The sequence below is a fragment of the Schistocerca americana genome, chromosome 7 (assembly GCF_021461395.2).
Source record: "Schistocerca americana isolate TAMUIC-IGC-003095 chromosome 7, iqSchAmer2.1, whole genome shotgun sequence".
Classification (NCBI taxonomy): domain Eukaryota; kingdom Metazoa; phylum Arthropoda; class Insecta; order Orthoptera; family Acrididae; genus Schistocerca; species Schistocerca americana.
The window spans coordinates 139263231-139289968 of record NC_060125.1 but is presented as its reverse complement, the minus strand read 5'-3'; the positions used below and the strand labels follow the sequence as shown (position 1 = coordinate 139289968).

The 26738-nt window shown below is 43.1% G+C and overlaps 1 protein-coding gene across 1 annotated transcript in view; it reads right to left on the bottom strand.

The window, feature by feature from the left end:
- LOC124622799 (furin-like protease 1) overlaps positions 1–26738 on the bottom strand; it is a 342484-nt gene that overhangs the window by 211434 nt on the left and 104312 nt on the right. Inside the window, exon 2 of the mRNA XM_047148591.1 lies at positions 15430–15528. Within this exon, the coding sequence (XP_047004547.1) occupies positions 15430–15528 (99 nt within the window). The remainder of the gene's footprint in view (positions 1–15429; positions 15529–26738) is intronic.

Below are 26738 nucleotides of genomic sequence, written 5' to 3'. Positions count from 1 at the left end.
AAAAAAGGGCAAAGAGAAGAGGTAAGGAAAAGAGAAGAACAAAGGAAGGACGAAAACTTGCAAGCGGAGAAAGCAACGAATTTGTTACAGTTTCGAGCGTCCGTCTCTGGACGTAGGCACAAAACATACTCCCAGATGGGGAGAAAGGGAAGGAAAGAGGCGGAGGTGAGGTGGGGGGGGGGCGAAGATGGGGGATGGGGAAGGATGCAGAAAGGGAAGGTATGCAGCCTGGAAAGGAAGGAAGGCCACATTAGCTTGGGGTCCCGTGCTCGCTGCGCACGTATCCACAAAAGAATTGTGGACCCCCCTGGGGAGGCTCTGTGGCCTTCCTCGCTCTGTGACAGACCAGGCAACTGCGTCCCCCTCAGCTGTCAGCAAGAGAACTGAATGGCTTTTAATCTCACCAGGGTTGTCCCTCAGTTGGCCTTTCTAATCTTTAACAGGTCTATCTAGGGAAATGTGCAGAGGATGTTCCGAAACTATTCGTTCAAATTAATATGAGAGGGAGAGAGCATCAAAACAAATTTATATCGATAAGAAAGATGTGGTCTCTGAAGTCACCTTGTAACGTTAGGGAACATTTTGTTAGTGATGCTGACGTAATCTGTTGTTTTGGTGCCGTTCAGTGGGAATCTGTACTGACATTAGTTGGTTGGTTGATTTGGCGTAGGGGAGCAAACAGCGAGGTCATTGGTCCCATAAGATTAGGGCAGGATGGGGAAGGAAGTCGGCCGTGCACTTTCAAAGGAACCATCCCGGCATTTGCCTGAAGCGATTTAGGGAAATCACGGAAAATCAAAATCAGGATGGCAGGACCTGGGTTTGAAACGTCATCCTCCCGAATGCCAGTCCAGTGTGCTAACCACTACGCCACCTCTTTCGGTGTGTGCTGACATTCAAAGCTGCTCTGTCTACCGATGGTTGACTCTGATGTCTACTTGGAAACACACCGATTCAGTCGCAAGCATCACCGCATTGTGACAACAACTGTTACTTCTTTGTAAACACACCAGTTCAGTGGAATTACTGCCGCCCTATGACAAAAACGCTTAACATGGAGGGGTTTGCGTATGCTGCTATAAGGGACTGTGAATGGAAACTGCCGAGCTGCAGTGAGATTAGTACCGACAGAACTTTCCCAGCCAGCCGGGCCGGCCGAAATGGCCGCGCAGTTCTGGCGCTGCAGTCTGGAACCGCGAAACCGCTACGGTCGCAGGTTCGAATCCTGCCTCGGGCATGGATGAGTGTGATGTCCTTAGGTTAGTTAGGTTTAACTAGTTTTAAGTTCTAGGGGACTAATGACCTCAGCAGTTCGATCCCATAGTGCTCAGAGCCATTTGAACCAGCCAGCCGGCCGGAGTGGCCGAGCGGTTATGGGCGCTACAGTCTGGAACTGCGCGACCGCTACTGTCGCAGGTTCGAATCCTGCCTCGGGCATGGCTGTGTGTGATGTCGTTAGGTTAGTTAGGTTTAAGTAGTTCTAAGTTCTAGAGGATTGATGACCTCAGATATTAAGTCCCATAGTGCTCAGAGCCATTTGAACCATTTTTGAACTTTCCCAGCCGACTGGTTTTACGACACGGAACATTCGGACGTCTGCAACGCCAGCCACGTAAACAGGCGCTTTCCATGGACGTATGCTTGATACAGGTCGGAAGCGAACAGTGCTAACTCCCGAGACTCTGCGACACGTTGAAGACTCTGCATGTACAAGTACACGACGTACAGCAGACATCCTTAGCGTCAGGTGTAGCCTCCTGTGGAATGTGCTACATGACCAACGGCTTCATCCTTTCTATCTTCAGCGCGTTGCAGCAGAAGCAACTAAACAATTTCTCCCAGACGTGCACAATAGTTTTTTACACCTGACCCCTACCGCTTATTTTCTGCCGAGGTTCTGTACATCGACGAGATTTTGTTTACCCGCAATGGCTGTGTCAATAAGAACAATTCGCATGTTTACGCATATGTGAAGAAACTATGGGGTACTCGTGATCATCAACAGCGATTCGGAGACAATGTGTGGGTATTCTCGGTGACTGGTAGATTGCACCATACATTCTTCCATTCCGCCTTAACGGACGGAGATATCGCATATTCACGAAACATGTGTTACCAGAACAGCTGGAGAATGTGAACGTTAGACAAAGGTTGTACTTCTAGCAAGATGGGTCACCAGGCCATTTAAGCACTGCTGTGAGGAATCATCTGAGAGGCAGCCTCGGAAATCGATGAAGTGGCCGAGGTGGTGGCCACGTCATCCAGGTCATCTGACGTCGCGTACTTCGATTGCTTGCTTTGGGAGCATAGGAGGCAGCTGGTGAACGAAACCATTGTGGAAACAGAAAAAGACCGCATCGCTGCTGCTATTATTGCGGGCTCTGGAATCTTCGAATGGACGTGACAGTCAACGGTCCGACGACGCACTGCGTGCATTAACGCCAATGGTTGTTCATCAAAGCAGTTCCTGTGAATCCCACTTCCGTAATTTTCATGTTAAACTACCTTCTGTGTAAATCATCCCCATCAACAGAAACTGCCGTTGGGGACCATAGGATGTACCATAGCTAAATACATTTGTTTTCGATGTTCTGTAGCTCCTACATTACACTACTGGCCATTAAAATTGCTACACCAAGAAGAAATGCAGATGATAAACGGGTATTCATTGGACAAGTATATCATACTAGAACTGACATGTGATTACATTTTCACGCAATTTGGGTGCATAGATCCTGAGAAATCAGTACCCGGAACAACCACCTCTGGCCGTAATAACGGCCTTGGTACGCCTGGGCATTGAGTCAAACAGAACTTGGAAGCCGTGCACAGGTACAGCTGCCCATGCAGCTTCAACACGACACCACAGTTCATCTAGAGTACTGACTGGCGTTCTGTGACGAGCCAGTTGTTCGGCCACCATTGACCAGACGTTTTCAATTGGTGAGAGATCTGGAGAATGTGCTAGCCAGGACAGCAGTCGAACATTTTCTGTATCCAAAAGCCCCGTACGGGACCTGCAACATGCGGTCGTGCATTATCCTGCTGAAATGTAGGGTTTCGCAGGGATCGAATGAAGGGTAGAGCCACGGGTCGTAACACATATGAAATATAACGCCCACTGTTCAAAGAGCCGTCAATGCGAACAGGAGGTGACCGAGCCGTGTAACTTATGGCACCCCATACCATAACGCCGGGTGATACGCCAGTATGGCGACGACGAATACACGCTTCCAATGTGCGTTCACCGCGATGTCGTCAAACACGGACGCGACCATCATGATGCTGTAAACAGAACCTGGATTCATCCGAAAAAATGACGTTTTGCCATTCGTGCACCCAGATTCGTCGTTGAGTACTCCATCGCAGGCGCTCCTGTCTGTGATGCAGCGTCAAAGGTAACCGCAGCCATGGTCTCCGAGCTGATAGTCCATGCTGCTGCAAACATCTTTGAACTGTTCGTGCAGATGGTTGTTTCACCAGGCAACGCCGGTCAGCTGATGTTTGTGTATGAGAAATCGGATGTAAACATTTCTCATATCAGCTCGTAGTAAGTGTCGCCACCGGCGCCAACCTTGTGTGAATGCTCTGAAAAGCTAATCATTTGCATATCACAGCATCTTCTTCCCGTCGGTTAAATTTCACGTCTGTAGCACGTCATCTTCGTGGTGTAGCAATTTTAATGGCCAGTAGTGTAATTGGAGCCAACAGTTTCTGAACACCTTCTATATGAATTACACAAAGCTTTTCCGGGCAGCAGCCAGATGTACTGCATGACATCGCGTCGCCAGCCTCCGTGGTCCGCAGGTACCGATCGACGCTATCGGCCAGGCAATCCGCCGCTGACTTGCCAATAGGAGGTGCGGCGCGGCGGGACGAGACGAGGTGCAGATGGCCGCTTAGAGGCGGTCGCAGCGGCGCGCGCGGCCACTCCCCTGAATAATGCATCGCGGCCGACGCTGCTGCCCCCGGCGGCGTCTGTCGCAGGCGCCTCTGCCGGCCTCCGGGACAGCAAATCCCTGTCGTAAAGTCTGCGGCGCTTTGTTCTGCCACACTGGCTGCAGTATCCGCGTGTTTCGCGGGATGTAGCTCTTCAGATCGACCACGAATTTCGTCTCACTTCCAACGACGCTCTAACTGGCCAATCTTATCGTCTACTCTCGATGGCATCTATCAAGTCATGCTGCAGCTTTGCATCTTTATTTTACGATGCAAAAATCTTGTCTGGTAGTTTACTGATGGTATAATTATTTGCGTATTTGCAACCAACGGGAGAACATATACTCACCGCAGTATACATGAAAGATTTCGGTTGTGTATTTAAAGGACTGTGTCACTTCATGTAAACGTGCAGTTCTTAAATAAGCGTAAAGCATCGTGGAAAAAGATTTGTCTGGAATATTGTCCTGCACATAGAATGTGAGACGTTAATACGGCTCGGATATCATGCGCTATTCATATATCCCATTTCAACACTACTCCGACGTATCATTACAGCGTCCCATGACCCTTCCCCATCATAGCATCCTTCTAGACAGTCCAAATATAATTCGGTATCTATATTTCCAAGCTGTGATAATAAATACGTAAGGAACTTACGTGCGAGTCAGAGTGTGTCCCAGGTGTTTTACCACACACTAACTTCGTTTTTGGACTGACTACTTAAGAAAACGAATGTACAATCCTAACATCTACGTACGACACGTTCCGCTGGAAGAGTTCTCTGCCACAGAATGTTCCCAGTTACAAAGAAAGGCGGGTTTCTTTTACAAGCTGGATACGAATGACATAAAAACATGCTGGTTAACCTTTTCAATAGTTCCAGGTTTAATCGTCGCTAAGTACCAGCTGCTGTGCTATGCTGTGAGCAGGCGTATGAGTGTTGTTGTCAGGCGAGAACACTGAGTTCTCGCACGTGCTGTGCCTCGTTGGACTAGCACACTCGTTCCATCTTAGCATGCAGGAGAACCATAGGGTAAGAGAAATGCCCGTCAAAAGCAAAGTTTACGATTCGAATCTCGGTCCGACATAGACTTTTAATCGCTGTAGCGCACTCTCTGCTAGAAAGTCGGAGACTTAGTTTCGAAACAGAGCTTTCTTCCTGTACTCTTCAAGCATCAACATTTCAGCATTCTAATGTTGTGATCCAGCATTTCCTTCTGTTCTACATAATATCACATCTGAACGAATACATTTCGTTAATCACAGTTAATTAATGTGGAAAACTTGATCTATAGTCTCCGAATTTTTATCTTTTGATACAACAGTGAAGTATAAGATGTAAATGACACAAATATTTGATGGGCTCGATGAATATTTCTCCAATACAAACCAATACGTCATAACGGACGGCGCATGTTCCACAGAAACGAAATTAATTTATTATTTTGTACATTACAGACATAAACATATCTGAAAGAGCCTGTATATAGGAGGAAGTAATATAACAACGGAAAAATGCTCTGGGCGGAGCACAAAAAAAGACACATATGTTCCTGTTAATTAAAAGAATGTGACTGCTAATTAGGTTACCAGCTGCCTCAGCACCTTTAAAAATTTTCTCACAATTTTTAACATGCAACTCACATCTCACTCCCAATATATCGCCTTAGTGTAGCTCCCTCACACCCATTAGTCCATCGCCAAAGTCGCGAATACCCATCCACTCCCACTTGCCCATTCTCACGCATCCACACTTCCAGGCCAACTCAACGTACTTATCTGTTTGTGTCTCTCGGATACTGTCTCCTGTCTCACAGCCGCAGTCTCCTTTGTTCTGTCCAACTACTGCTGTATCCTCTCATTGTCACTGCCTCCCTCTTGCTCTCTGTAACTATCTCACTCATTGCTTCCCACAACTGCTCTCTCTTCTCACTGCCACTATCTGTATCTTCCTCGTTGGCATTGTCATAGACTCTGTCTCTCACTATCAATGGCTCTCATCCACTTTCACTTTCTCCTTCTTTTTATCCTCTTTAATAGACATTGTTTCCTTCACTATTTTGCTAGCACCCTTCTGTGATTGGCAACTATGTTCCATTGCCATTGTCTCCCTCTCTTTTTCTACACTGCCATCGTCCCCTTCGGTGTTTGTGTACCACAACCCCTGTCCACTATATCCCAGTACTTATTAATTTTCCGTCTCATTCCCAGTACCAGTGTCTCCTCTTGTCTCACCATAAAAAAGAGTTAACATTTTTCCGTGCCAATATTTTTGGGAAACTTTTACACGTTCTGAGGAAAGTAGTCTTTTAATAAACAAGAGCGTATTCTCTACTTTACGTCTCCGATAGGAGGGTTTTTCAGCTCCTTCTTTCCCTTTCACTGCCACAGCAGGGAATGTCATTCATATGAAAAGGACTTTACTAGTCAGTAAAATTTTGATAGCTTACTTATGTTAAATTGAAGTAACTCAAAACCGTATAATTCTACTCCTCAGATCGGATTTTATGTGCACAAAACTTTTCCACGTGCTTCAGTGCTACAAAAGCATTGTGTATCCAAAGCCCTTCTGCTGCGACACTTTAAAACTCAGTTTTTGCATCAAATCCGATTTTACGAGAGTATTTTACGAATACGTGTAGGGTAACTTTGAACCTCCGTATTTCGGAAACAGATAGAGAGATCAAGAAAATTTTCAAGGCTATTCAACATCGGGATCTTAGGAAGGTATTGTAACAATTTCAGCCATTTGGGGCTCTGTTTTGTTACCCAAAAACTACGATTTTCCAGTTTTCTCAGGAACCACCTATAAACTAAATGATGGCTCCACAAGACTCTTAATGCGCACCTTAGTCACCATCTAATTAAAAAAGAACCAACCGATTTACTCCAATTGCCTAAGCTGGAGGAAGTGTGCAATATTCAAATCATGAACCCGTAATGTTGGACAGTTACAGTAAGACGATCCTTCTGTTTGTTATACCAATGATACCTAGCCCAAGGTTTATCCAAACACTTGACCCTGCCTTAATACCACTATAAAACCCGTGGTACGAACGCCGAAAAATCCCGGTTTTATGCGCGACGTTTTGAAACATATTAGGCAGTCCATGCTGTCACATGCGTACCGATCGGTGTATTCTTCTAATAATGTTCGCTCTTGGAATCTTAACAGTGAAGTAAGTACATCTCATACGCGACGCCTCTCTTGTAGCATCTGCCAGTGCACTTTGATGGGGAGGTTAGGAACGCTTTTGCGCTCAGTCGCCTCACACGAACGCGGGACGAGTCACGCTGCACCTCTTTGGATGCAGTCTGTTCCATCTATCTACCCAATTTGGTAAGGGTACGAGACTCGCAGACACGCTCAGTTATCGGTCCAACTAGGACTTCGTAAGCCATCTGGTTAGAGTACATTTCCTGAAGGTTCCTTCAACAAAGGTTCCTTTAACAAACATTTTATAACTGTTACTGAAAAGATGGGGTTGTCAGGTTCGGTAGATGCTGCTATGGATTACCTTAGACCAGACATTTCAAGTAACTTCCATAATATGAATTTGACCCTCACTACCCCAACAGAAATAATGTCCATCATAAAATCTTTAAAATCAAAAACATCTAGTGGGTATGATGAAATATCAACAAAGTTAATTAAAGAATGTGATTCTGAGCTAAGTAACATATTAAGCTATCTGTGTAACCAGTCGTTTATCAGTGGAATATTTCCCGAATGGCTGAAATATGCTGAAGTTAAGCCACTGTTTAAGAAGGGAGATAAAGAAATAGCATCAAATTTCCGTCCAATTTCACTGTTGCCAGCATTCTCAAAAATTTTCGAAAAAGTAATGTACAGTCGTCTTTATAACCATCTTATCTCAAATAACATACTGTCAAAGTCACAGTTTGGATTTCTAAAAGGTTCTGATATTGAGAAGGCTATCTACACTTACAGTGAAAATGTACTTAATTCATTAGACAAAAAATTGCAGGCAACTGGTATATTTTGTGATCTGTCAAAGGCATTTGACTGTGTAAATCACAATATCCTTTTAAGTAAACTAGAATATTATAGTGTAACAGGAAATGCTGCAAAATGGTTCAAATCTTATATCTCTGGCAGGAAACAAAGGGTGTTATTAGGAAAGAGACATGTATCAAGCTATCAGGCATCATCCAACTGGGAACTAATTGCATGTGGGGTCCCACAAGGTTCCATTTTGGGGCCCTTACTTTTTCTTGTGTATATCAATGACCTTTCATCAGTAACATTACCAGATGCCAAGTTTGTTTTGTTTGCTGATGATACAAACATTGCAATAAATAGCAAATCAAGTGTAGTCTTAGAAAGATCAGCCAATAAAATATTTGTAGACATTAATCACTGGTTCCTAGCCAATTCTTTGTCACTAAACTTTGAAAAAACACACTACATGCAGTTCAGAACTTGTAAGGGGTGTCCCAAGAGTATATGTCTAACATATGATGACAAGAAGATAGAAGAAGTGGACGGTGTTAAATTCTTGGGATTACAGCTTGATAATAAATTCAACTGGGAGGAGCACACCACAGAACTGCTGAAGCGTCTTAACAAATCTCTGTTTGCAATGCGAATTTTGTCAGACATAGGGGATATAAAAATGAAAAAGCTGGCATACTATGCTTACTTTCATTCCATAATGTCATATGGGATTATTTTCTGGGGTAATTCATCAAGCCAAGCTAAAGTTTTCCGGGCACAAAAACGTGCAGTAAGAATTATATGTGGTGTGAACTCAAGAACATCCTGCAGAAGCCTGTTTAGGGAACTAGGGATACTAACTACAGCTTCCCAATATATTTATTCCTTAATGAAATTTGTCATTAAAAATATATCACTTTTTCAAACCAACAGCTCAATTCATGGAATCAATACTAGAAATAAGAATAATCTTCACAAGGATTTAAAGTCACTTAGTCTTGTACAAAAAGGTGTGCATTATTCAGGAACACACATTTTCAATAACTTGCCAGCAGCCATAAAAAGCTTAACAACCAATGAAATTCAGTTTAAGAGAAGCCTAAAGGATTTATTGGTGGCCAACTCCTTCTACTCCATTGATGAATTTCTGAGGAAAACCAACTGATTTGTATATAAGTACAACATAACTTCTGCACAATTTCAGTGCAGTAATGTGTTCACTGAAAATTTGTGTGTGTGTGTGTGTGTGTGTGTGTGTGTGTGTGTGTGTAAGTATAATCTAACTTCTGCACCATTTCAGTGCAGTAATGTGTTCATTGTAAATAAGTATTACAGTAGTTGTATTACATGTTTCTTACCTTATAAATAAATATAAAACTTTTTTATTTTAAATTCAGTGCAATAGTATTTGTAAAATGACTCTTAGTGTTCATTAAAAAATGACGATCATTCCACTTGGGACCTGTGGAATGGTACATTAGCTTATTTGTTTTAGTTTAAATATTTGTCATGTATTGTTGTTTTTCTGACATGTTCCACATCCTGGAGGACCTCCTCACTACGGATCAATTGGAATGAAAGTAAATCTAATCTAATCTAATCTAATGTCTCTCAGTTTGGTAACTGCGTCTTCTACGATTAGTTTCACATGGTCGTTCAACCGTAAATGTACGTTAGCTTGGATATCCACACGTATGTGTGTGTGTGTGTGTGTGTGTGTGTGTGTGGCGCGCGCGCTCCTCCTAAATTAATGGACCGATTTAAACCAAACTTCATACACATATATCTTATTGTCAGGCAAGAATCATTATGGGGGTGAAAAGCACCTAGCTATCATAGGTTCATTCAGAAGACATGTCGTCATAAACAATGAGATGTATGAGACACTGCCGCATCATACATGACGTTTAAGTATATTACTTCTGTACTACTAAATGTGTTCGCATAAATTTCATAGTCAATATCCAAGTATGCCTTTAAACGCACCTACGGAACTGCACTTCGGTGCCACACACATTTCAGAAGCTATGACGTCATAAACACTACGTGGCGCGTCATGTGTGAAGTTTTAATGCATTTATTCTTTACTACTAAGACACTCCCACAGTCTAGTGAACTTAAGGAAATCCTTGACAGCTGGCGATGCATAAATGGTTGTAGGAGTAAACGGCAGCCGTCTATAGAGCTATGAAATGGAGTTGTCACAGAGACTTTTACAAAATCGCGTTGTAGACACGCGAACCAGTTTGGTTGAGCTTACAGAAACTGTTCGGTATTATATTTCTTGGATACTATGCTTACTCAATTGTACATTATGCTTATTCCTCAGTAGGAATGTTTCACACTTTCAGAGCTGTGTTCACAAATATATGGAAATGAAATGTTTTCAGTGCTTTATTACACAGTTCGTTTTTTTTTTCGCTTCTAATAGAAAATTGGCAAAATGAAATCCCTGGCAACTCCTCGTTTGTCAAGTAATTTATAATGACTTAGTCGATCATGGAACTTTGAAGTGAGGAATATATCTAAGCCCTGACTGTGAGCGCTTTTTACTCTGATAGATCAATAATGGTTTAGGAAGGTTGAACGTCGGTTAATTTTATTAATTTGTACGCTGCAAGTACTCATAAATTGTCGCCCGTGGCGGTAATGTGGAATTGTATGAATTACGAAAAAGCTACGGCGCGAGAAGGAAAGAGCGAATAAAAATAGCTTTCCTTTTCCGCAGACCTCTACTTCTGATGACCATCTATTTATCTCTGTCACCAGTAGCCATCTCGGAAAGAACGACGACGGCACAGCACGAGGAGAAAAATAATCTGAAACGCGAATAAAAGGCAAGGAAGATAGAAGAAACGGCAGAGAAAAATTTAATTAAAACGTGCAGATCTCGGAAATATTAACGCTGAAAAATATTCGGCTTGCGGTTCCTCCGAGAGCGACGATATTAATCACTGTGTGTTTTCGCGGAGCAGTAACGAGTTCCACGCGAACCCGCTCACAGCACTGGAGGTATCCGGGACGCAGGCGGAGTACTTGCCACGTGCAAGTGCGGGGGAGGAGGGGGGGGGGAGGGTCATGGGGTGGCGGGTTGTTGAGCTCTGGTGGCGCCTTTTCTCTCTCTCTCTCTCTCTCTCTCTCTCTCTCTCTCTCTCTCTCTCTCTCTCTGCACGTGACAGGTTCACTGAGAGCTACCTCTCTCAGTAACTACATTGGAGCGCTTGCGAAACACGATAATATTACGTTTTGCGACTGCTGCAGAACATCTCCGCTAAAACAGAATGTATTCATCAGATATTCTTTCAATACATACATTAATATTGCACAAGCCACCATCACTTGTACGTCCAAGGAGCAACGAAACAACATTTCAGGAGCGCAATAAAACCGAAGAGGGTACAGTACTAAGATTCCTAAAAGGACACTCCCCTGGAAGCATGTAATGCAGATCTACAAGACTTGCTGAGTAGAATTTCCAGCGTATTTAGTGCAGAATATTGGTTAAGATAAACAAAGACGAACCTCAGGAGTAGAAGAAAGAAGGATAACATCAAAATTATTGACTATGTACTAGTGGAAGAAATGAAGGTGTTCCCCTACATTTACATCAACACGGGATGGTCGAAGAAGGGGAGACATCAGAACTAAATGGATTGAGAGAGAGAAAACTTGATACCAAACAACAACACTACCATATGACATAATGATATGGAAACGTGAAAAGCAGACCATCGGGAAACCTAGAGAACAAGAAACTGTAAGCATTTGAAATTAGGTGCCCACGTTTAATGTTAAAAATTAACTGGTTTGATGAAATACGAAAGCAAGAACTACTGATAAGAGCAGGTGAGGAAAGAACTTGAGCGGAGAAGAGAAGGGCCAGGTAAGTGGATCGCCTGTTCATCATCCAGGAATACTTGACCTGCAACTTAAAGCGGCAGTGGAGAGAGACAGTAGCAAGGCGGACTAGGAATTTAAAAGCAGACTACATGAGAACATATTTGGTGAAGTAGCTTCATAGAAATGAAAAAGAGTAGCACAGTATAGGACAAAGTGGAGGACAGCATCAACCTAAACCGATGACTTGACGCGACGTTTGGAGTAAAAACTGGGACCACCTCTGTTGTTCCCAATGTGACAGGGCAGTTTAGTCTGTCTATAATGGTGGTTATTTCAGTTTATCCGGTACACTAAACCATTAAATCAGCCAGTTGCCACTCTAGTGGCCTGCAGCCCAGTTCCGTCCACATCTTTCTTAGAACCAACCTGCAGAGCGGTCCAAACACTTTACATTCCCTAGTAACAGACGGCATGTGAACGTGGCTAGCGTCGTCTTTATACCAATTCTACAGCTTCCCAGAATGTTCTCCGTACTCTCGAGTCTTTCCTTTTTGCTCACTACCGCGACGAAGAAGCAGTTCTTAGATGCAAACGATCGCACTGTCCGTCCGACAACTAGGCACTAGCGGGCACCAAAACCCATGTTGGCTGGCGCACCGCCGCAGTTTACGTAACTCCAGTCACGAAGCTGATACAGACTCGTCGCTCGTTACAAAATAGAACGTCCATCACTCGAGCAAATTATTATGGAGGTTGTAGAGAACATAACGCGTGAACTTGACTCTATCAGGACACAATACAAAAATTCGGTAATCCATAGTGTGACCTGGACTGTTGTATCCAGAATGAGATTTTCACTCTGCAGCGGAGTGTGCCCTGTATGAAACTTCTTGGCAGATTAAAACGGTGTGCCGGACCGAGACTCGAACACGGGATCTTTGCCTTTCGCGGACAAGTGCTCTACCAACTGAGCTACCCAAGCACGACTCACGCCCCGTCCTCACAGCTTTACTTCTGCCAGTACCTCGTCTCCTACCTTCCAAACTTTACAGAAGCTCTCTTGCGAACCTAGCAGAACTAGCACTCCTGAAAGAAAGGATATGATATTTTGGACTCTTGTAGGTTCTGAATCTTTATCACACACAGCACTTTGCTTCGTGAGCACTTTCGGCGGAGTGTACCGTCTGAAGCGTGATTTTATGTTAAAAACTGACGCGATATTTAGTGATTACGCTTCTCGGATACGAATTCCTACAGTTTCTTCAGAATTTTCTGTGTGTAAATTATTTATTTAGCAGCCAGACCATCTCTATGTGACTACAGTGACCCGGTCTCTTGTGGATTTCCGTCCATGGCCATATTTTCCAATTCGAACACCACATGTTGTAAATATTATCTCTGCAGGTCCTTCCACATTTTGGGCAGAACAGCCTGTTACACCACACAGCAAACATACTGCTGTAAGTCCTAGTGACAATCTACATTTTCCTGTGGTGATTTATAAGTCCCTGTGACAGTTTCAAGTTGCTTTGACGATTTACAAGTTCCTGTGACGATTTCCAACTCCTTTGACAAACTACGTGTTCCTATAAGGAACTACAAGTTCCTGTGACAATCTGTAAGGTCCTGAGACTAGCATGCTCCTCTGTTCCTACCGCATTAACATTAATGGCTCTATGTTAGAGTTATGTGTTATAACTACAGCACATTCCTCACAAGTGTTCACAGCACACTGGCGAGACGTGGGACGGTATTTCATATCCTTGTACAAAAAACAAGTTTAGATTTTCGGTTGTTTACCCAAATCGCTCGGGGCGGATGCAAGGAATATTCCTTTAAAAAACGTACGGCTGTTTTCTTCTCTGTACTTCATCTGTCTGTCTCTGATTATCTCATCGTCGTCAGGACGTCAAATCCTGATCTTATTTCCTAATCGTCCTGCATACAGATTATCCAACAGAGACCGCGTGGCAGCAGATATATACGTTTTTATCCATTCGCTCCCCGTCTTTAAACACCATGTTTAGTTCCATCTGAAATGTGCGTTATCTTGTAACTAAAGATACGAGAAACTGTGCAGAGTCGTCTTTGCTTCGCATTATTTGGTAGATTTTTGCATATATTTTCTTACAGAGCAACAGGTTATATACAATCCGATACATTTTTACCCCGACTTAGTACAGTGATTTCTTGGTGATATGAAAGGACTCAAGCCATTACAACAGCAAAAATGAGAAACTAGTAGTTATTCCTGTTCGCAGCATACCTCGCCTTCTGAAGACTGGCAGACGATTTTGTCTCATCTCGTCCACACTGCAAATGCTTTTTTTTACGTACATGCGTACACTTGCATCCATATGAAGGAGGAGGGCGATATATTTAATCAGGTTGGTGGGCGTGAAAACTGAATGTTCTTGTAATTAAGGCATTTTCCGAAAGAAGGGTCCATATGTCTAAGTGACCTTTTTCGGCGAAATTTGCAAATATTAGTCTGCGGATTATGTAGAATTTTCTACCGCAGTTTTGTTTGATTAGCTCAATGCTAGAGTCCAGGGCAGTGTTCCCTTGATGTGCGACACCATTTCTGATTCAGCTGAATCATCTGGAGCTGTACTTGAAATTCGTAAGTATTTTGTTCTGAAATACAAAGCACATTGTTCAGTACAAGGCTGGCTGACATACATACGTCGATATACGTCATTCCGATTTTGACAACAGAGATACAGTGATGGTGTATTGAAAAACCTCAGACTGTTAACAATGGCGTTTAGTACAGTGAAGCCAGAAAAAGAAATGCATGTTAGAGATTTATTCAAGTACGTGGATGATGTAGTTCGTGATAACAAAATGCTTGAAGAAGAAGAGAAGCAGAAGGTCCTACAGTAATCAGAAACTATACCAGAGAAACTGCCCATCATAATGTATGGACCACAGGACAAAACAGTGCTGTTTTATTTGGTTAGTTGTATTTTGGTATCGGGTTACTTTCTGTTAATTTATTTTTGTACCTCTCTGATGGTTCCCTGATGGTAGGTACACTAACAATAATATTACTGTTATGTATTAATGTTTTCTGTGAGTTACAGTAACATTTGGTGAAAGGCATGTTTGCTTATTATAGACTACTGACACCGATTTATAGGAAAAGGGCCTACAAATGTTATCATAAATATTATTTTTCACATTAATTCGCGCGGCTCCCCCCGTCGGAGGTTTGAGTCATCCATCGGGCATGGGTGCGTGTGTTGTCCTTAGCGTAAGTAAGTTAGATTGAGTAATGTGTAAGCTTAGGGACCGACTACCTGAGCAGTTTGGTCCCATAAGCCCCTATCACAAATTTCCAAATTTTCACATTAAAAGCATACGCTGAAACATCTAGCATTTAGGGAAGATTTACTTAACAGTAGCGCATATCTTGTTAAAATATACTTGTGTATTAGAATCAGGTTGTTATTCAGATATATTGAAAGTAAGTATTTAAACTGTCCTACCTCAAATAACCATTATGTCCTACGTGCCTTTCTTTCGGAAAATGCTTCAATTACGAATGCTCTTCATACGAGTCAAGCTTACCGCATAATACATCTGAGAGGCAAGCTGGTGTGAAACTCATTACGGGCGTGTTCATATGAATGACGTGGAACACTTATGGCAGGGAGAGGACTAGACTGTCCTGGTACTGTACTCACCTCCCTCTCGCCCAGCAGGTTGTTGTGATGCTCCAAACTGGGCTCGGCCGAACGCTTCACCACGGAGTTGTGCTGGAAGTGGTACAGGTCGGGGAAGATCTGCAACAGGCCAAAGCGAAAACACGAGTCAGCCTCTGTAAACACCCGCTGCACAGCTTTGCGTGGCATTAGTCCACTCATACATGAGAGGAGTTTCTCTGTGGTCACCTTACACTGTCAACATTTGGCATAGGTTTGACTGTGTTCTGGATCAGAACTGAGTCGCAGGTGAATTTTTATATTTTGGTGCTATAACCACCATAGGAATAACTTAAACGCATTACACAATTAAAAAAGCCACAGAAAATTCTCCGCTACTCCCTCAGGTATGAAAGTGACTGGCACCTAAGACCCTACAAAAAAGTAGTAAAGATCTCTACTAAACATCATTGAAGCAAATTTTTTTTTCCTTGAATTCAAGCTGGGCCACGTTTTTTTAAATGTTGAGCGTGTGTGCTGCCATAAACAATATAAATGTGTATGTTAAGGCATTTCCGAGAGGATTAAAGTACACTTAGAAGCACTGATGAGCCAAAACTAATGACCACCTGCTTACTTAATGGCTTGTTTCTCCGTCTTTGGAACGAAATACATCATTGACTGTGCGTATCAGAGATCCTACAGTTTGTTGGTAGGTTTGTGGAAGTATGTGGCATTAGATATATACGCACAGGTTATGTAATTCGCGGTAAATAACGGCCGCTGAGTTGCGTACGCGGTGATGGTGCCCGAAGGCGGCCCAGATGGGTTCCATATGATTTACATCAGACGAATTTGGGCGCCGAGAAATCAACTTGAGTTCACTATAATGCTCCTCAAACTATTCGAGACACGGACAGTTATACTGCTGAAAGATGACAGCGCCGTCAGGGAACACATCAAGCGTGAAGGGATGCAGGTGGTTTGCAGCTGTCAGTGTGTCTTCGATTACTATCACAGGTCCCATGCAGCTGCAGAAGAATGTCTCCCAAAGCATAATACTGCTCCCATCAGCCTGCGGTCGTGGCGTGCTGCACGTTAAGAACCGCCGTTCACCTCAATGACGGCGTTTGTGGAGGCGACCATCGACATTGTGTAGCAAAAATGTCATTCACCCTAGGAGCCGACACATTTCGGTAAAATCTCGATGGTCGCGTGCCCAATGCAATCGCAAATCACGATGTCGTTAGGTCAACATGTGAACACGTGGGGGTGGTCTACTGCGGAGCTCCATGTTTACCAATGTGCGACGAACGGTGTGCTCCGAAACACTTGTGCGTGAACCAGCATTGTGCTCTTTCGGCTGAGACGCCGCTATCTATCCTAATTTACAGAGCAGACAAGCCTCCGAAACCCACGTTGTGTGAAGGGTTGTGGACATGCAACCATTTAGCGCCTAGTGGTGGCTTCACTGTCCTCCTACCTCTTTCAGTTGATACGACAGTAGCACGTGAACATCCGACCTGTTTCTCCATTTTCGGGATAGCCGTTTACAGTTTCTGCGTAACAATAAACCGCCTTTTGTCAAGGTCGTTTATTCAATTCATTTCCCCGTCTGCAGTCCACATCTTCGATACTTTTGTTACCGCTTTACGTGCCCTCAACACCACGAGGCGGCGTCCATCGTCGCGGTGGATAATGTTTGGGCCCATCAGTGTAGTGCACGCAAAAATGTGTTAAAATCGATAACAGAAATGCAGGACGGATTTGTCCAACAGAAATACAAGCCACCTAAGTTTTCGCTACATTTCATGTTTTATTATCATTAAAATCACTTCATGAATGTTTCTGTGGACGTGGAAAAACTCCGTTGTAAGTTCATCGAACTGTGAACGAAAAGCTCTTTGTTTATTTTAGTGAACGGAACCAGGAACGAGTACAAAACGAGGCCCAACAGGAAAGCAAAGAAATTTTTGTAAGCTGTCCTCAGAAGGATTTGTAATAAATCAGAAACCAGTAATGGTTTTACTTACATAAGCTTTTTCAAACCATGCTTGTGGCTGGTCCCTGCTTAAATTATAATCCACTTACCTCTCTACCGTCCAATTCCAATAGTTCATAGGAAAAACGAACACTTAAATCTTTCTGTGCGATCTCTGATTTCTCTTATTTTACACTGAGACAAGAAAACGGTCGCTGAAATTTTGTGAAAACGAGAAACACCTTTGTTTTAATGACTGACATCTTAAGTTGTATATCATATCCATTACTCTCTCCCCCCCCCCCCCCCCCACCCCTTCTTCGTGATAATAGAAAACGAGCTGCCCATCTTTGACGTCTTTAGGTGTCCTCTGTCAGTTCTCTCTGGTAATGCTCTCACAGCGCACAGCAATATTTCAGAAGAGGACGGACGAGCATAATGTAGGCAGCCACATTAGTAGATTTGTTGCGTTTTCTACGTGTTCTGCCGACAAAACACATCCTTTGGTTTGCCTTCAGATTTTCAGTTTGATGCTTCCAGTTTAAGTTGTTCATAATTGTAATTCCTACGTACTTAGCTGACTTTACGTTCTTTAAATTTCTGTGATTTATCATGAAATTTGAAAGAATACCTTTTCATGCTCATGCGAATGACTCTCACTCGTTATCATGTAGAGACAATTGCCACTTTTCACACCATAAATCATTCTGCAAATTGGTTATGAGCTTATGATGACTTTACTTGATGCTAAATGGTAGCATCGTCTCCAAAAAACCGAGAGGTCTGCTCAGATTGTCTGCTAAGTCGTTTATATGGGCTAAGTACCGAAGAAGGCATGTAACACTTCCTTATCAAACGCCAGATACAGCTTCCGTTTTATTCGATGACCTTCCCTCAGTCGCTACCGACTGTCATCTTTCTGACGGGAAACCACGAATCCAAATGCACAGCTGAGACAGTACTCCATAGGCACGCAATTTGATTACAAGCCAGTTGTGAGGAACAGGGTCAAAAGCTATCTGGAAATCTATAAATAAGGAATTAATCTGAGATCATCTATTGATAGAACGCATTACTTCGTATGAAAAAAGAGCTAATCGTGTTTCACAAGAATGACGTTTCTTAAGTGCATACTGACTTTGTGTCTGTAGATTGTTTTCTTCGAGGTAACTCATAATGTTCGAGCAGTGTACATGTTACAAAATCTTACTGCAAATCGACATCAGTGGTGTGTGTCTGTAATTCACTGGATTGCCTATGTATTGGCGTGACCTGTGCAACTTTCCAGTCGTTATGTACGGACCTTAGGTGGAGCGAACGGTTGTGTACGATTTTTAATTATGGAACTATTACATCAGCTTTCCAGGAAAATAAGCTACTTGGTATGCAGCCTGTAGTGCGTTTATTGGTTTAAGCTGACTCACTATACCGAGGGTACCTAGTTCTAAGTGCCTCATACTGGCAGTTGTTCTTGATACGAAATTGGGAATACATACTGCGTCACTTTACTGCGGATGGGAGTTGCGTGAAGAACTTTGGATTTGTTAATTTTTCGTTATCTTCTCGTATTAGTAGGCAAGGGTCCCTAGTGTAGTGATGATACAGTATAAAGGTATTCTGTTCGCAACCACTGGGCATGATGTGTTGTTCCACCGGAGACCGGGCAGGCGCAGTGGTACTGGGTAAGAGGGGTGGAAGAGGAGTGGCAGGGGGAGGGAGAAGGATTTATCGGCTTCGGCTTCTATGGAGGCTTTACCGCCCCAGGCTTGCAGCGAGGCGCCCAGCACAGCACCGCTATGGAGGAGTGAGGGCAGGACGGAATTGCGAGAAACTCTTAGAGCTGCACTCCGGTCGCAAATAAAATGCTAGCGGGGCGGCGGAGATGCACGTCGCATTCTCTTTTGCGGAAACTTCTCCTTCAGAGGCGCTCTTTATAGGCAAAGCGCCGCGCTCGCCGCGGTTCGAGTGTGCGACACAAACAAGAAAACTCATTTCGGCTGACATATTGAAGGGGACAACGGGGCGCAAAACGGCCAGGGATCCACAAGCCAGCAGCGGCAGCAGCAGCCGGCAAACCCATTCCGTTCTCATGTCTTATACTTCTAAATAGATACCGTGGCGTTAATATGTAATTTGTTTACCTGTGTTAATGTTATTATAGATAAGCCAACGAGATATGTATATATATGGTAATTACGGGCCATCCAACGAGACTAGGAAATAGTTCGTACGTGTTCGAGAGGATGACCGGAAGGTATTACGTCTGTGTACTTCGCGCAATACCAGTCACTAAAGACAGGCTGGATGTTCCACTGTTCCTTAGATGTCTGCTTAGAGGTATGATCTGTGGACATGTTGTTTGTTGCAGCTTTGCCTGATACAGTATTATATTTGTCTGGTTGTACGATATTGTTGTTCCTGCTTTTACGTACGTCGGCATGTTTAATGTTGTTCGCCGTCGATTTTCTCTCTATTGTTTTCTTGTATTCCCGTTGTAATTTGGGAATGGCATGTTTATGATTGACGTGTGATCTCAGATTTGCTGTTGTACATTTTTAGTGCTTTTAAAAAGGCAAGTGCTTAGTGTTTCGTTTTATAAACGACTTTTATGCTTGTCCATGCTGATTATGTCACGGGCGTCTCCATATTTATTTAGATGACCTCGTGCAGTACTGAAGGAAGAAAGGACGTGTATTTGCTGTTGTCGACGTCCACGTCTCTCAACAGCAGCTCTTACGTTTCTTTTGTAAAGTCCTTCATCAAGAAATATACCTACTTGGTCGTGATTCAGTACCCTAAGGCTCACCTTAATATTAGAGGGCGTTTGATTTAAAGTTGTGGCTAGTAATTTGTTTAGTTATGAAGGGGTTAGTTCCTTGCCTTAAACTGAAACCCTGGTTAAAGTTACCTATATGGGCAGTCATAGTTTGTAATAAGGGCCTATTGACGAAATCCTAAATGGCGTCACACTAATTCAGGAACTAATTATGATTTCACTAGTTTCAGTAATCATGCGTGTGGCATACACCGGCCGCAGTTTGCTTGTAATTTGTATTACTAACTGGCCACATAGAAAAACAATAGCTACGTTGCCATTTGATGGTGAATGCTCGTTTGTACCCGTTCAGCGTGAGTGTGTTTTTCTTTCCTTCAAAATTTACTGCTACCAGATTTTCAATAATGCACTTCCGATTTACTTTTACGACAATGCGCAACGGAATGCTCAATAATAAATATATGAAGATGTCTGAGCTGGTTAAGGTTTTCCGATTTTGTGCTCACTGAAGGAACATCGAGCGTCTAAATGGGCGCTTCATCCAACAAACTGTTGCACTTTTTGAAAAGACAAAAGAAATAAAGAATGAAAAAAATCTTTAAAATATATGTCGGCCCTGCACATCCTCAGTCGCAAACACCCAGCTCTCCTCTCCACCATCTCACACTCTCAGCACATATCACAGTGATTAACTATGATTTCTTCCCTTTCATTTTATTTAGAATGAAAAAACATGTTATTGTTAGCATCATCATCATCATCGTCATCATTTAAGACTGATTATGCCTTTCAGCGTTCAGTCTGGAGCATAGCCCCCTTATAAGATTCCTCCATGATTCCCTATTCAGTGCTAACATTGGTGCCTCTTCTGATGTTAAACCTATTACTTCAAAATCATTCTTAACCGAATCCAGGTACCTTCTCCTTGGTATGCCCCGACTCCTCCTACCCTCTACTGCTCAACCCATGAGTCTCTTGGGTAACCTTGCTTTCCCATGCGTGTAACATGACCCCACCATCTAAGCCTGTTCACCCTGACTGCTACATCTATAGAGTTCATTCCCAGTTTTTCTTTGATTTCCTCATTGTGGACACCCTCCTGCCATTGTTCCCATCTACTAGTACCTGCAATCATCCTAGCTACTTTCATATCTGTAACCTCAACCTTGATGATAAGGCAACCTGAATCCACCCAGCTTTCGCTCCCATACAACAAAGTTGGTCGAAAGATTGAACGGTGCACAGGTAACTTAGTCTTGGTACTGACTTCCTTCTTGCAGAAGAGAGTAGATCGTAGCTGAGCGCTCACTGCATTAGCTTTGCTACACCTCGCTTCCAGTTCTTTCACTTTGTTGCCATCCTGTGAGAATATGCATCCAAAGCACTTGAAACCGTCCACCTGTTCTAACTTTGTTCCTGTTATTTGGCACTCCATCCGTTTATATTTCTTTCCCACTGACATTACTTTCGTTTTGGAGATGCTAATCTTCATGCCATAGTCCTTACATTTCTGATCTAGCTCTGAAATATTACTTTGCAAACTTTCAATCGAATCTGCCATCTCAACTAAGTCATCCGCATATGCAAGACTGCTTATTTTGTTTTCACATATCTTAATCTCACCCCGCCAGTCTATTGTTTCCAACATATGATCCATAAATAATATGAACAACAGTGGAGACAGGTTGCAGCCTTGTCTTACCCCTGAAACTACTCTGAACCATGAACTCAATTTACCGTCAACTCTAACTGCTGCCTGACTATCCATGTAAAGACCTTTAATTGCTTGCAAAAGTTCGCCTCCTATTCCATTATCTCGTAGAACAGACAATAACTTCCTCCCAGGAACCTTTTCTAGATCTATAAAGCATAGATGCAATTCCCTGTTCCACTTATAACACTTCTCCATTATTTGCTGTAAGCTAAAGATCTGGTCCTGACAACCTCTAAGAGGCCTAAACCCACACTGATTTTCATCCAATTGGTCCTCAACTAATACTCGCACTTTTCTTTCAACAATACCTGAGAAGATTTTACTCACAACGCTGATTAAAGAGATACCTCTGTAGTTGTTACAATCTTTTCTGTTTCCATGTTTAAAGATTGGTGTGATTACTGCTTTTGTCCAGTCTGATGGAACCTGTCCCAACTCCCAGGCCATTTCAATTATCCTGTGTAGCCATTTAAGACCTGACATTCCACTTTATTTGATGAGTTCCGACTTAATTTCATCCACCCAGCTGCTTTATTGCACTGCAATCTATTGACCATTTTCTCCACTTCCTCAAATGTGATGCTATTTCCATCGTCATTCCTATCGCATTCTACCTCGAAATCTGAAACATTACTGATCGAATTTTCACCTACATTGAGCAACTCTTCAAAATATTCCCTCCATCTGCCCAAAGCATCCACAGGATTCACCAGCAGTTTTCCTGACCTGTCCAAAATACTTGTCATTTCCTTCTTACCTCCCTTTCGAACACTGCTAATTACACTCCAGAATGGTTTTCCAGCAGCTTGACCCATAGTCTCCAACCTGTTTCCAAAGTCTTCCCAAGATTTCTTCTTGGATGCTGCAATTATCTGTTTGGCTTTGTTTCTTTCTTCAACATAACTTTCTCTGTCTACCTCAGGTCTAGTATGTAGCCATTTTTGATACCCCTTCTCTTTCCTTTTGCAGGCTGCCTTGACTGTGTCATTCCACCAAGCTGTTTGCTTCATCCTACTTTTACACACTACTGTTCCAAGACATTCTTCAGCCACTTCTAGTACTGTGTCCCTGTACCTTGTCCATTCCTTTTCCAATGACTGTAATTGACTACATTCAACTAACTGGTACCTTTCTGAGATCGCTGTTATGTACTTGTGCCTGATTTCCTTATCCTGAAGTTTCTCCACTCTTATCCTCCTACATATGCTCCTGACCTCCTGCACTTTCGGCCTCACAATCCCAATTTCACTGCAGATTAAATAATGATCAGTGTCATCAAAGAATCCCCTGAATACACGTGTGTCCCTCACAGCCTTCCTGAATTCCTGATCTGTTATTATATAGTCGATGACAGATCTGGTTCCCCTGCCTTCCCAAGGATACCGGCGAATGTTCTTATGTTTTAAAAAGGAGTTTGTGATTACTAAGCCCATACTGGCACAGAAATCCAAGAGTTGTTTCCCGTTCCTGTTGGCCTCCATACCCTCTCCAAATTTACCCATAACCTTTTCGTACCCTTCTGTTCGATTTCCAATTCTGGCGTTAAAATCACCGATGAGCAGAACACTGTCCTTGTCCTTTACTCTAACAACTACATCACTGAGTGCCTCATAAAAACTATCCATCTTATCTTGATCAGTCCCTTCACAATGCAAATATACTGACACAATCCTAATTTTCTTGCTAGACACTGTCAAATCTATCCACATCAGTCGTTCGTTTACATACCTTATCGCAACTACGCTGGGTTCCATTTCTTTCCTGATGTAAAGCCCTACACCCCATTGTGCTATTCCTGCTTTGACTCCTGACAGGTAGGCCTTGTATTCTCCCACTTCCTCTTCTTTCTCACCCCTTACCCGAATGTCACTAACAGCTAAAACGTCCAGCCACATCTTACTTGCAGCGTCTGCCAGCTCTACGTTCTTCCCAGAGTAGCTCCCATTGATATTAATAGCTCCCCATCTCATTACCATTTGTTTGCCAAGTCGTATCTTAAGAGTCCCTGGTTTGTCAGTTAGAGGTGGGACTCCGTCACCTCCAAAGGTCCGAGTCATTTTGCTCTGATTGTTGCCAGCATCATATTTAAAGTACCGGGGAAGCAGGTTGCTAGCCTTACTTGCCCCGAGTCCCATTGGGTATTACCCCTAACGGTTGAGGGACTAACCGGTGCATTTAGTAGTCTTTGCCATATGAGCACAAAAGTGACCACGCCTCAGAATATGTCCGAGATGCCCAGCCTTATTCCAAAGTAACTGGTATCCCGACTGTCGGGACCACTTACTTGGCCACTCATACGTTGCCCGTGGTTCATGAACTAGGACATGACTACAGGAACCCACACCATGAACCATTAGCAGTCACAGTTTTTTTTTTAAATTTCCACAACCCGTTTAACATGTTTAAACCTCCACCATCAGCTGTTTTGTATATATTAATTTGAGATATATGTGTTGTTGTTTCGATTTGGAGTAACCTGTGGCACTGTGTCCAGTGGTCACAGGTTCCTTTCTCTGTCACGATACATCGCACACACATTGGCCACTTTGTAAACAAAGAAGGTGTCCAGAAAGAGATTTCCGAAGTAAGTGTTTGTAACGGGCATGTAATGCACAGAAATATGAAGTAGTTTCATCAGCAGCAGGTAAATTTTATAACATCAGACAAGTGAAGAGCTATAGAAGATCCAACGAAGAGCGGTGCGTTTCGTCACGGGATCGCTTAGTCGGTGCGAGAGCGTTACAGAGTGAATAAATTTCAGTAGCAGAATCTACAAGAGCAGACACGGAGGCGTTGCGATTCATGGAGAGGTTTATGTACAATCACCCCTTCTGCGCGTCGTTCACGATCAGAATAACGAAGAGGAAATAAGATCAGTAGTACAGCAAGTATTATCCACCACATCGCAAAGGTGTGTCAAAATACGATCCAGTCTTAAAATTAAATTTGTTGTTTTGGCTTGTTCGAGTATGTCGAAAGGTTCCAAGCCGAATTTGAGAGTTTGGATCAAAACAAGACGAGAATTGACGTCAGAGACTGTGTTCAGGTTCAAAGTGGTGAAAATTTAGAAACATTGACAAATGTGACACAGAAGTAACTTGGGAAAGAATTTTATTTATGGATAGATAGAACAAAGACGAAAGCTTAAAACAGATTGACTTTACGACCCAACCAACTATATGAATTGTCGACGCTGATAAAGCTAAACAACTTAGTCGTCTAGCGAGTTGTGAATATTTGCTTTATAAAACTGATAAATCGGACGCTTGAAACCCTATAGAGCACGCATTTTGTTTTTCATTTGGTTGGCGTTTGTATGACGTAATTTAGCAGTATGAGGTACATTTAGTCATTACTGTCCTGCTTGCTACAGTTTAATGTGCATTTTACTATAATTAAGAAATTCAAATTCCTCATATAGAAGGTATAAAGTTCACTTGAAAATACAAAAATTTGTCAGGTAACTGCCAAATTTGAATTAAGTGACAAAGATGTCAGGAGACAGACCATTAATTCGATGGTCTTATTGGCGTGCATACAACAGCTTTAGAATTGAATAATCGTTTTCTTCATAATTTTAGGCAGGATGTAGTCCCCAGGCTATAGTTCCAGAAGCATTGTCGCAGCACTGTGGGTAGAGGTATTCGTGCTTTGGTTAAGACCGAGTTTGTCCCGTTAACTATAGAAACTTTCACATGCCACCATTACATCGCTGAATCCGCACATTCATCTAGATGATGTTCACTGAATCTATACGTACATTATATCGATATTCCGCGAGCCACCGTAAGGTGCGTGGGGGAGGGTACCCTGTAGCACTACTTGTCATTTGCCCTCGTGTTCCACTCGCAAATACAGAGAGGGAAAAACAACTGTCTGTACGCTTCCGTATGAACCCTAATTTCTCGTAACGGAGAAGTCAATCCTTTAATCCCGCTCAAATGTACGGGATCACATTCTTATCCCAAACCTACGCAAGATTTTTCGATGCATTTCATTTAGATAATTGGGGTTCCGTCCCCCAAACGATAAAGGAGGAACGTTTGTAGAACAGCTTTGTTGCCTGTCTGTCCGTCAGACTACTAAAAATCATTTCTCTCAGGAACGGTTACATGTAGCACAAGGTCTACGATCTCTTGGCACTGTAAAAAATTTCAGCTTCTAGGTCAATCACTTAAAAGATACGGCCTTGTATGCCGCATACATACACCAAAAAAAGTTTTGCGTCACCCCGGTTTCCAGAACTCCTGAAGATAGACGTTGACTATGGATATTGTATCACACAGTCACTTTGACTGTTCAGAGATGTCACTAACCCCGCCCAAAGATGTAAACAACCATGCATGAGCAACGTCTGTTAGACGGAGGGGGTTCGACAGGCTATCAGTTCCAATCATTCCACCAGGAAGGAGGTACAAGGCTCGTGTTGTCTGTAGTTCAACCATGCCTAGACAGTCACGTCGATGACATGCCTCGCTCAGGCCGTCCAAGGGCTACTAATGCAATGGATGACCACTACCTACGGATTACGGCTCGGAGGAACCCTGACAGCAACGCCACCATGTTGAATAATCCTTTTCGTGCGGCCACAGGCTGCATGATGCGTAACTTCACTCCCGACGTCAATGGTGCGGTCCATCTTTGCAACCATGACACCACGCAGAGCGGTACAGATAGGCCCAACAACATGCCGAATGGACCGCTCAGGATTGGCATCACGTTCTCTTCACCGAAGGGTGTCGCAAATGTCTTCAACCAGACAGTCGTCGGAGACGTGTTTGGAGGAAATCTGGCCAGGCTGACCGCCTTAGACACACTGTCCAGCGACTGCAGCAACGTGGAGGTGCCCTGCTATTTTGAGGTGGCATTATGTGGGGACG